Source organism: Pleurodeles waltl, chromosome 10 (assembly GCF_031143425.1).
Source record: "Pleurodeles waltl isolate 20211129_DDA chromosome 10, aPleWal1.hap1.20221129, whole genome shotgun sequence".
NCBI lineage: Eukaryota > Metazoa > Chordata > Amphibia > Caudata > Salamandridae > Pleurodeles > Pleurodeles waltl.
This window is the reverse complement of record NC_090449.1, coordinates 714484972-714497684: the sequence shown is the minus strand read 5'-3', so window position 1 is coordinate 714497684 and position 12713 is coordinate 714484972. Positions and strand designations below refer to the sequence as shown.

The window sequence follows — 12713 nt, the reverse complement described above, 5'->3', positions numbered from 1 at the left end:
GAACATGACGGTAAATGAGAAGACAGTGGTCTTGAGAAGCAGCATAGGAGGTCAGCAGAGTCACTTAAGAAACAAAGTTACTGGTTGTTGATGAGTACCATATGGTGTTAAATCTAATTTTTACTTTCATCCATCTGATAATGCAATACTTTGTTTAAAATTCTAATGATAACCTACTTGGAGGGAACCACAATTGTATCTGGTTAACTCAAACAAAAGGCAAACCTGTATTCAGAATGCTTAGGCATGAAAATGACCATACAATTGGAGGACCTCATCACCGAATTGCTCTGGGCATGTCCACACACTCAGACTTATTGGTCCAACATCCTGAAAGAGCTCAGGGAGATACTAGAAGTAAAGCCTCTGGAAGACCCTCAATATGTGTTGTTGGCTATGCCTACTATGTGGACATACCACATCCTAAGCTTCTCTTTAGCAACCTAGGTCTCGTAGTGGCCAAGAGAGATGTGGTGAAACATTGGGGGGCCCCCAAGGCATCACACTGAGGGAATGGAGGACAGGAATGGGCCTTTTTATGACAGCAAAAAAAGTAACATAAAAAAGCTAGAGGCTGCCCAAGGAAATTTCTACAGATCTGGGGTTCCTGGAGGGCATACCACGGTATATAAGAGGGAGGGGATGGGGACAATGGACACACTTTGCACTGTCTATATTACCTCTGGACCCACAGGATTAAAGCCACAGCTCCCCTGGCGCCAAAGCATCCAGTTCATTTGACGGATGGCTGTGTTATACATATTTGAACAACCTAAGTAATGATACTTTGTTCCATTGCTATTGCTGCCTCCTGGCCTGATAAGGCATGTTGTTGTGTTTCATTAAAATGAGAACAAAATTATTTATAGAAAAAAAAAAAGAAAATGACCATAAAAAATAATGCCCCTTTGAAACCTAACTCTGTGATTACATTTCCAGTAGTTGTCCAAGCTAAAATATGAGGCAAGTTGTATACACTTACAGTGCTGATGTGGTGAATGGTGTAATAATATCATCAACATTTCAAGGAAGCACTAACAATAGTTACTGTGTAGCATCTCTACACAGAAAGCTCACCTGTTCCCCAAAGTTTTGGACCAATTACAGAAATAGAAAACAGAATGACTAACTTTAACACTGGCTGAGTTTGAAAAGTTAAAATTGCCATACTAATGTCCAAGCATAAGTCTATTTTCAATTTAAAAATCAATGATGTAATTTTAGTACTTTAAAAGAAGTTATGGTCCCTTCGAGAGAAAAGGTCAAAGGGAGTACATCTTTGAAGCAATAACATACAGAATGGACTTTCTGTGGTATTAAGGATAAGAACCTTAGACTGCTTCTGCAGTGTGACAGGCAGGAGTCAATTCAGTGCCGTTGCATTACTAGAATGTCAGAAGATAGGTTCATTTTGCTGAATTATAAACATTAGTCAATAGGAGAGAAGAGGAATGTAGAACATTCCTTTCATTTTAAAGTACATGCAGGGGCCCATTCTGTCCGATGTGCACATTACTGTCATTAGAAACTGTAACTAGAGGCAATAAGCACAAATCTAAGAGAGACTAAAAGCTGTGGACAGCCAATTTGGCACAGAGACTTTCAGTTCCCATTATTGTACATAATTGTAGTATCTGCTCACTGCTCAATAAGTCTCCCTTCAAGTCCTTGATTGTCACCAGATACTTGACAAGATAAGAGGAGGATTCAGCAATACCTCTCTGGTTTTCAGCAGAGCAGTGTCAATCATGTTTGTTAAAATTGGTCACAGTGGGCCTTTTGAAGGACAAGACAAAAAAAGGGTTTCTCTAGAATACTCTCATCCCAATAATAACACACAATTAATAAATGCATACTGTTCATTTGTTTTCTTTCTATTCCAATGAGAAAATATGCCATCACAACTCTATTTTATAGAATCTGCGGGCCAGGTGCACTTGTGGTCGTAAACAGTGTGAATCGCTGTTTGAGACCACAAGATTTTCACTGTACTGGAGTCAGTAACCCAGCACAAACTACTTCAATGTGATCGCAACTCCATACTGACTCTTTTTGGAAGGGGGTGTAGTAGGTTTCTCTTCTTAATACCGAATTAGTCGATGTATCAATTACCAAAAACAGGTTGCAAAACATTGAAAAATTACAGACTCCAGAGTTAGGCTGGTTAATCATTCACAAAAGTCCTCCCCTTTGGTGAAGGTAAAAAAAAAAAGTTTGTTGTGGAGCAGGTAGTGGTTTAGGGTACCATAACCAGTTCTTAAACTTATAAAATACGTTTTTTTTGTTGTAAAACACTGCCTCACTTACTTTAAGGAGAATAGTACACATTGAAAAAAAGTTACTTTATTTAAAGGTGAGCACAGTTATGGTGGTTTGCTGACCATAATGAGCCACTTTACCTGCAGTGGCCAGCAATCAGAGTGAATTGCAATTTGCAACTTAGCTCACTTATGTTTAAAAAGTAGGGTGGATTAAGTCTCATAATGAATTGGAATTTTGCGAACCGACCTATTAGTTGGTTCACCAAATTCTATGCTGGCTGCAGGCAGTATTTTGTACATTTGGAGCTAGATGTTTCATCTTTAATTAACAAGTTGAGCTCTCAAAAATGCAACTGAAAGAATTCAAATTTCACAATAATCCCCCCCCCCCACTGAAAATAAAACTTCCATATGAATACTAAGCTGAATAAAGAAATATTGCTTTAAATTAGAGATGCATGCTTAAAATTAAACAAAAAAGTTGAGATGAATGTGAATTGATCTTTAAGACGCTGCAAAAATGAATCTCAGTTCCCAAGTTTGAGATACATGACACATACAATTCGATTAGTGATCATGACTAAAACAAATCCTCAAATTGCATTTTTTTAAATTTTTGTTATAAGAAGCGATTGGGGCCAAAGCATTATTTTCTAAATGTGCGAAGATGGTAAGAACATTATAGCGCATTATAAAAAAAGTGGTAGTTTAAATATATATATATATACAGTTTGGATAATTTATTAACAATTCATGAAAATAATATCTACAAAAACAACACTGACTCTGTAAATTGCGGCATAGAATGGAGTAACCCATTTTTAGCGTGCAAGTAAAACCTTGTAAAAAAAAAAAAACACCCAACCATGAAAAACGATTAGCAGCCCATAATATATATTTTACATAGCACACTTGCCATTTCTAAGTGCTATTAATAACATTTGTTACTATTAAAAAATGTGTTGGTGCTCAATTTATCATTTATCAATCTTGGATGTCAGCAGAATGCGTTAATTTTGTTCTTCCACATTTGTCTTAACACATCTGCACCAAACATGACGTGCAAAAACAGCACAGCGTTAAGACCACACTTCGAAAAGTAATAGACCACAGACAATTTATTTGCTCTCCACACACATGTACAAGCAAGTTCAATCATACTTCAGGAAGGACTCTAAAACTGTATTTCTTTTCTTTAAAAGATTGTTGGGACATGTTAGCAGCTTAGAAAGTCACAACACGTGAGAGTCTATAACAAGTCACATAAAAGGTGAAGATGACATTGCCCAAAATACAAAGTGACAAACCTTTAATTTATTGATCATGGCTTCTTCAGAATCCATAGACATAGACAAACCATGTATCAATCTTTTCGCCAGCATTCTGGCATAGAACTGTCAAAACAAATGAAAAAGAGATTATTAGCATTTAATTCATACCTTAAAATCAGAGTGCAGTTTTTGTGTAACCCAGTAAAATCGTAATTCAGCAGTATGAATGAAGGTTAGAATTCAAAACATGCACAAGTTTATGGATCTTGCACATGCACAAGTTCAATCCTAAAAATATAACGCAGAAGAAAAATAGCCTTCACCTCAAATCTATAAAACTCCTGGCTGCACCTTGGAATGGGGCACAACACTGGTGCCGTGTTCATTCCCCGGGAAAAGAGTGTAAGCCACTGAGCATCAAATTGCGAATTGGAGCATGGTAACAGTGGCGAAGACAGGGAGGGATCAGCACTTTGAGAAGACCTGGGGTGCAGAGGAATAACAGGGTCTCGCTTTGGATAACAAACAAGAATAGATATTTGCCAAAGGGCATATTAGCAATATTCTAAATAAATGGCAACATATGAGGGATGTCTAAAGTGTGGAAACCTTTTTTCCCCAAACCTACATTTTGTGCAATAAATAATGATGAATAATAATAATTTGTATGCTGGAAACGAATATACAAATGATGATTATACCATGATTACAGTTGAAACGAGATGAATATGATGTATGCGAGTGTGTTTAATAATATGATTTTGTTATGTCACATTTAAGTGAGAACGCTATTCTAGGTAAAATGTATGTTGTTTCCATCAGTCGCTCTTATATTCACACTTCCCATCCGGATACCTTGCACAACGTCTCTCCCCACAAGCTCCCCACAGTGAAGTCAAGTAGATGCACTAATTTTTCAACTGTTATGAATACAAAGCTTTGAATGTTTTCCTGATAAGTCACAACATTAAAGGTCCGTCTGCTGCAGTTTAGCTCTGTAGACTAGGCCTATTCCTATTCATTAGTATAAACAGCCACTGTGAAATGTTTCACATTCTGTTCAAACCTCTACGGACAGCGAAAGCACAGAAGGTGCTGGGTGATTTACCTAAAATGGGACAGTGCTTATGCGTTAGGTACGACATTTTAAAGTCTGACTTGCCAAGAAGAATGTAAGTTACTTACCTGGAACTGTGGTTCGCTAGTATTGGCATCTTTAATAGATTCACACGTTTGAATCACTCCACGTCGTCAAAATGGGAGTCCCAAAGTACACTTAAAACCTGTATATGTGATACATAGCTCATAAAGGCTAAAAGAAACAATCACTTCAACTAACTTTTCTGTATCATTTAGAAAAGAACCAAGCTCCAGTCAATCAGGCAACGGCACCCTCTACAACACTCCCCAGTGAGGCGTCACTCCCTCAGATTTTCAAGCACCAGTGATTAACTGAATACGAAGCCAGAATGGGAGCCTCCTAGGGGAGGAGGGTGGGGTGCATGTGAATCAATGAAAAATGGCAATACTGGAGAACCACAGTTACAGGTAAGTAAATTTTTTTTTCTGCTTCAGTAATGGATCTTTCATAGATTCACATCCTTGAATCAGAAAAGCTCACAGCAAACAAAATAGAATCATAATTATGAATACAATATATATAGGGGCGGTGGGATAATAAAAGCTGGGTAAATGGGTGTCTGCTCTTCGACTTTGCTGCTCTACAGATGTTCTGAAGAGACACATCAGCAAAGAGCGGAACTGAAAGACACACTTCTTGTATAGTGCACTCAAAATTTAGAAGAAAGAGGTTTTCCATCCTATCCATGACAAAACTGGATAGTGTTTCTGTTGGCCAAGCAATACTGTATTTGAACAGTGGATATCCTTTCCGAGGCTTACCATAAGACATTAGCAACTGGTCAAATTTTCTAAATGGCTGCAATGAGAATTTTTAACATTAAAGTCTAATGAGTGTAGTATATTTTCTGCCAGGGTCTGCGGACCTGGAAAGAAAGTTTTGAGTATGATAGCCTCATTAAGATAAAGGTCTGTCGACACCTTTGGAATGAACTTGGGGTTGGTTCATAATATCATCCTGTTGTCTTTGAATTGTAAAAATGGTTCTTTAAATGAACACTTGAATTTCACTTATTCTCCTTGCAGACGTTAAGGCTAGTAATAATGCCACCTACCATGAGAGAAATTTTAGATCAGCTCTGTGAAGGGGCTCTAACTGAGCCTTAATCAACTGCGTTAGGGCTCAATTAACCAGCCAAGAGGGAGGAGGTTGCTTTATTTGCGGAAAGACTCAGAAAAGTCCTTTAGGAAAATCTTTGATAAGTCTATTTGGCTATAGAGCGAATGAACCAGATGAGCTCCCAAATCTGGATATACAGCTGCTCTTTAACTGAAGTATGAGCCAACTTTGTGATTTTTGGCACCAAAAACAAAAGCATTTCCACTTTAGTTTATAAGTTTTATTAGTAGAATCAGTTCTGGCTCTAGCAAGAATTTCTTTACAGCAGTGGTTCCCAATGTTTTGACTTCTGAAGAGCCCCACTTTATCATTACTGGAACACGGGGACCCCCCACTTAGTCATTACTGGGAGCTGGCAACCCCAGCCTAAACAGTAACGATGACATGAACAGCAAAACAATACACAAAAAAATAGAGAAACATGCATTCATCAAACGTACACAAACGTAGGACAAATAATAACACATTTTATTTAATTCCAAACAAATAAAAAATAAAAATAAAAAAAATGTTTAATTTTAATAGGAAGGATTTAGCTTTTCTAAATTCAATTGAAGCCACACATCGTCCTTACTGTATTATGTTAGATAACTTAATTTTTAGCCTCCAATTTCAAATTCCTTGATGTTTACAGTACTTTTTAATGATGTTCAATTGTATATTAAACCATTTTATTTATAGACACTTAATTCATCTGTTAATTTTAGTTAATTTACTAAGCAGTCGCGGACCCCTTGAGGAGGCTTTGCGGACCCGAGAGGTCCCTTGACCACAGGTTGGGAACCACTGCTTTACAGTCTTGAGGGATATTTAGGCTTGTAAGTTCATTGTGTTCAGGAGCCATGCTGACATGTGCAAGTACAATGGATGGTAGGGGTTCATTGACATTAAAGTTTACATTGGCTTCAGTCAAATATGATGTTTCTCTGAAGGAGCAGGATCAGTTTGGCGAACTGCCTGGCCATTACGGGTTGAGAATTATCCTGCACGTTTCTTTCATCATTTTTTGAGATTATGTGGAATTTACTGGAATGGGGGTAAAATCGTAAGCAAAGACACCTGACCATCTTATCAAAAATGTTTGCCCCCACAATCCGGATGTGGATTCCAACTCAAGTAAAACCGGCATTTTAGAATCTGATGAGTTGCAAACAGTTCTAGATTTTGTTTCCCCCAAAGCTGGAAGACAATATCCAGGACATTTTGGTTGACTTCCCATTGGTGGAAGCTGTTCCTGCTTCTGCTTAAGGTGTTCGCTATAACATTTTTTATTCCAGGGACGTGCTCTGCTTTCACTTGTACTTAGTGTCTTAGTGCCCACTTACAAATCTCCTGAGCTTCTTGAGACTGCAGTTGAGATCTTGTGCCTCCCTGCCTGCTGATAAACTACATGGTGTAGGTATGGTCAGTGCACACTAACAATTATGCTCCTTTTATTCTTGGAAGGAAGGCCTATAAACGTGCACGTGACTGCCTTGAGCTCCAACAGATTTATGTGAAGATTTTTGTGTTGTGGATCCCATTTCACTTCGATTTGAGGTGAGCACTGCATCCCTGTAGTGAGACAGGAAGGTCAATTCTATAGAAAAGTGGTTGTTTTGATTCCACCAAGACGGAGACTCCTTCATGGTTGAAGTAATTTGAAAGATGTGCCCGAAAGAGCTGACAGTTTGGAGTCATTGCTTGTCCTATTTCTCTTGCAGAGGTCGCATTTGGAGCTGTGAAAATCATATTAGAGGAATGCATGATTACATCATATTAAGATGGGACTTGAATAGGTGAACTGAAATTGACTTTCGTTGCATCAATCTTTCTGCTAATAGGCTTAGCCTGGCTCGTCTTTTTTCTGTGAGATATGCTTTGCTCTGAATAGTGTCTAAAATGTCTCCGAAAAACATTACGGTCCTTGATGGATGAAGCAGAGATTTTTTTTATGGCTTAGAGTTAGGCCTAGGGTTCTGAAGAGAGTTAAACATGCCGCTGTCCCATTGCTGGTTGATTAAAATCCCTTGCATGCCAGGAAGCAATCGTCGAGGTATGGAAATGAGCTGCCACTGGAGCTAGACATTTTGTGAGGATGCAGGGGCTGATTTGAGTTCAAATGGGAGGACTTTGAACTGATAATGAATGCCGGCTAGTCTAAATCCAAAGAATTGCAGATCCTTTGGGTGTATGGGAACATGAAAATAAGCATCATGAAGGTCGAGGGTCATCATGTAGTCTCCGTGGTTCAGGAGCTGAAAATGTCTTGAAGAGTAACCATACAAAATGACTGTTTTCTTAGATATTTGTTTATCCTCTGCAGGTCTAAAACAGGCCTCCATTCCACTGTCTTTTTCTTGATCAAGAAGCAGGAAAATACCTCTTTCCCCTATGATTAAAGGATACTCTTTCTATTTTGCCCTTGTTGAGCAAGGCTAATATTTCCCTTTGTAACGGTGCAAGATGGAGGGAAGATGACCCTGTCAGAGGCATATGAGATGGCTCTTTGTAATTTCTAATGTACGGCCATACAAGACGAGATCTAAAACCCATTTGTCTGTTAAAATGACCTTCCAATGAGGCAGATAGTTTGTTACTTGGCCCCCAATTGTTTCTGGTAGATGTGTGACTAGCTGTCAATTTCATCCTGTAACAGCTTCCTACTTATGACTTATCCCTGAGAAGTTTGTTTCCTCCTTGCAGTTTCCTTTCTTAGGGTTGCGATCGCTAGGGTTGGTATCCTCCTCTATATGAGACCATACCCATGCCTCTTTCTTCACAAGATGGCATTCGCCTCATTTGTAGCAAACCTAATTATTTTGCAGTGTCCGTTTTTATGGTTTGTAATGCCTCATCAATGAATCTTCCGAATAATGCCTCTCTGTCTAAAAGCATATCTAGAATTTTACTCTGGTCTTCCGGTCTGAAGGACATAGCTTTAAGCCATCCGTGACTGCGGAGGACAGCAGCATCTAACAATTACCGAAAACCTCTGGAGGCAGTGCCCACTGCACAGTCGATAATTTCTGAAGAGTCTTGTTAACCTTCCTGTAGGATTTTTCTTGCCTCCGCTCTTACAATCTCTTGTAACCGATCTACATAAGAAGCAATGTCAGACCACATTTACCAGTCGTATCTGCCAAGAATCGCCAGAGAATTGACCACGCTAACCAGTATAGCTGACACTAAGGAAAATCTCTTTCCTATGTTATCAAGGAGTCTACCCCCTCTATCAGGTGGCATTAACATAGTTGTAGAGGGGTTCTTGGAACAGTGCTGAGATGCTTGGGTTACAGTAAAATCTGATGCATTTTCTCACATTTTATATGCTTTATCCAACTTGGGTAGGACAGCAGACACTGTTGCTGGATTCTTCTTGATTTTAACACCGTCTACCCAGATACAGTCTACAACAGGGATAGCTCTAAAGATTTCATTAAAAAAGTAATCTGACTGTTTCACTGTCATTGGCAAATAAAACCGTTTTGCTGCTCACTTAATATGGAAACTCTCAATATCATCACGAGGGGAGTCCACTTGATGAGGAACTGGCGGTGAAGACGCCAGTAGCAGGTAATCGTCCAATTCATTAGGTGCACTGCAGTCCTCCAGTACCTCACCCTCTTCTCTGTTCTCATTTGAGGAAGGCACATCCACAGCGGAAGGCGGAACTGCAATGCTTGAAGCTGGCGTTCTTTTTGGTGTGTTGTGCACTGAAGGCAAATTACGCAGTGTGTGAGTAGTAGTAGGTTGAATAGGAGGAGATTAAATAGTTTGGGGTGGTAATGTAGCACAAGAGAGCTCTGAAAATCTTTTATAATAGTCCTATAGCATGCTCTGCAAGTCACAAAACAAAGCTCTTGGTACTTGCACCATCTCCTTCTAGGGATCATGATGTTCACAGGCTTGGTAATGCTTCATATATGAAGTAGACCTATCCATAAATGGTGTTCCTGAGGAATAATAATCTTCCTCACAATATTCCTCTCTCTCCTCTTGACGCCAGACATGAAGTTCTGAAGGACTATGCACTGTTCCAAAAGGATTATTGCTAGAAACAGGGGTATTTAGTTGGTAGAGGTATGTACCCTGTCGAAGTAGGGATCATAATCCTAGACACGGTAAGTCAGTTACACACCATAAATGAATCTGTGTTTACCCTCTGGTAGCTTGGCACAGAGTAGGCAGGCTTAACTTAGAAACAATGTGTAAAGTATTTATGCAGACTTAAAACAGTAAAACAGTGAAAAAAACACACACAAAAACACTACACCTGTTTAGAAAAATAAAGCATAATTTAAAGAAACAAAACCAGACCAAAATGACAAAAATCCAATAACTAGAAATCGAAATATGAATAAAAATAAAAAAAGTTAATATAGTGCTTAGAAACAAAGCGTCAATCTGGGCCATCTGGTCGCGCTTGACCAGATCCAATCTGGAAGTTCAGAATTACTGCAATGGTGCGAGGGTCAGATACAGGGACAAACCTTGTCCCGCTGAAAAAGTACCTTTGGATGGAGGATGCATCAACATCAAAGACCCCATGCAGAAAGCAGAGGAGACGATGCATCAGCGCTGATCCCTTTAGATGCAGGCGAAGCATCAGTTCCCATCCACACATTCGGAGATGTGTCGACAGTGAACTCTTTGCGATGAAGGCCATGTGCTGTTGTCGAGCCGCGAGTAGCAAGGGATGTGAAGTCCTCGAGCAGCAATGCATTGGAATCAAAGATGTGTCAGTTCCGACTGGCACAATGGCAGCAATGTGCGGATTTGAAAAGTTGCAACACTTTATACCCACTTCCAAGGGCCCAAGCCTGGATTGGTAACACTTGGCAGGGCAAGAGTTGCAGCAAGCCAAGTACAGGTGCTGTAGGTGATGATGGGTCTAAATCTTTTGTGTCCCTGAGAGTTCAGAAGAACAGGAAGCAAGCCAGCAAGCCCTTGGAGTCATTTTGGGTTCAAATGAGATGGGTCCAGTCCTTCCTCAACAAGTCAGAGGGCAGCAGGCGGCAGCGCAGCACAGCAGAAAAGCAGTTCTTCCAGAGCAGGCTGTCTACTGGGAATGCAGGAAAACAGCTGTCACCCCAGCCCAGTCGAGTATTGAAGACAAGCTGTAGGCATACAGCTCTGAGAGTAGGAAAATGCCAACTTTCTAAAAGTAGCATGTTCAAAATTGTAATAGTAAATCTGACTTTACCATTAAAGAGAATTTATCATTAGAATTCCAGAGGGAATCAATATATAACCGGTCTACCTCTTCTCAATCAGGAATTACACTTTAATAAATGTAATAAGGTATCCCCTATGTTGTCTTAAGAGAGGGGTAAGCCTCACAGTAGTGAAAAACAAATTTGAGAGTTTTTCACTAAAAGAGCATTTAAAACCTACAACTATATGTCCTGCCTTTTAATTACATAGCACCCTGCCCTACGGGCTACCTAAGACCTACCTTAGAGGTGACTTACGTGTAATAAAAGGGGAGTCGATGGCTTGGCATGGGGTTTTAAATGCCAAGTTGCCATGGCAGTTAAACTGCACACACACACAGGCTCCGCAGTGGCAGGCCTGAGGCATGGGGTTAATTTTGTCGATGGTGTTGTACACCACAAAGGAGTCATCTTTGTCGATGGTGTCGTCGTTGACGGTTTTGTCATTTTTTTTTCTGCAGATCAGATTTCTCCGTCCACGGCAGAAAGGAGGGCTTTTTAAACTGTAACGGCGATCTCAGAGAAGGTGCTGTAAGTTGTGGCTTTGATATTTTTGAGGTGACATCCTCTTTAGAACACTTAGGCAAGTGCTCGCTAGACGAAGCATGTTCCTCAGATGACCCACGAAGAGTCTTTTTGTGAGCTTGTTTGGGTAGTTCATGAGATATGTCTCTCAGCCCTCTCTCTTTCTCTTTTTTAAGGCTTTCTTGACTTGGGAGACTCCTCATCCTCCTCTTCAGACAGAGCAACGTCTCGGGTTTTGAGCTTTTGAAGCCATAACCGCAGACTCCCCTCTCTATCCTTTAATGTTTTTGAGGGAAAGTACAGCAGATTCTACAGCCCTGTACCTTATGAGAAGGGCAGAAACATTTAATGCAGTCCTTGTGAAGATCCTCAGAGTGCAGCCTCTTCTTGTCACAGGGTACACAAGGTCTGAAATTACCTATTTTGCTTGAATCTGACAATCTAACCTTCCAGCTAGTCAGTTTATGAATAACCAGATAAGAAATTCAAAGATATACCTTTCTATATATCTGTTTTTTTAAAGAAAATCCTGGATAACTGAGCTGGACTGAGGTAGACTCCCTTTATACAACATGGAGTGGAAACTCTGAGGGTGTGAAGCCTGAAGGCCTAGAGGGAGTGTTTTGAGAGTGCTGTTGCCTGACTGGCTGGAGTTTAGTTCTTTTGTAATGATGGAGATAAGTTAATGAAGTGTATGTTTCTTTTAGCCCTTGTGGGCCATGTACAACTTATAATGCCTTTAAATGTACTGGGGACTTCCATTTGAACAATGGGAAAGATTCAAGTATGTAAATGTATTAAAGGTTACTATTTTCCATTAAGCCATGATGAGCTTAGTAGCTTAGTGTGTCTCTAGTTGTTTTACACAAGAATTGTGTATAAGAACCCAGTTACTTAGAGGGTGAGGGAGAAGACCTGCGTGTTCAAATGGGGCTTCTGTCTGACCTTTTCCTGAGTTTGCTGCTCATTTGGGACTTGGAATCATTTTCTGATTTTGCATTTGCCTATTACTCTGCATCTGAGAGCCTTGCTTAAGTCCCAACTACCCCATGAATCTTTAGCCCCCGATATAAGGCATGGTCATCAGAGTCTTCTCCCACTCTTTTGGATCTACCCACTACATCCTCTCCTTGCTCAGATAAGGTCATCTCATCCCTTCCCTCCTTTGTATTCCCCCTCCACTCCTTCGTGAAAAGTTTCC

The 12713-nt window shown here is 39.9% G+C and overlaps 1 protein-coding gene across 2 annotated transcripts in view; it reads right to left on the bottom strand.

The window, feature by feature from the left end:
• CUL2 (cullin 2) overlaps positions 1 to 12713 on the bottom strand; it is a 454610-nt gene that overhangs the window by 115280 nt on the left and 326617 nt on the right. For both annotated transcript variants that reach the window (XM_069211221.1, XM_069211220.1), the window contains exon 14: positions 3569 to 3655. In XM_069211221.1, coding sequence (XP_069067322.1) covers positions 3569 to 3655 — 87 coding nt within the window. The remainder of the gene's footprint in view (positions 1 to 3568; positions 3656 to 12713) is intronic.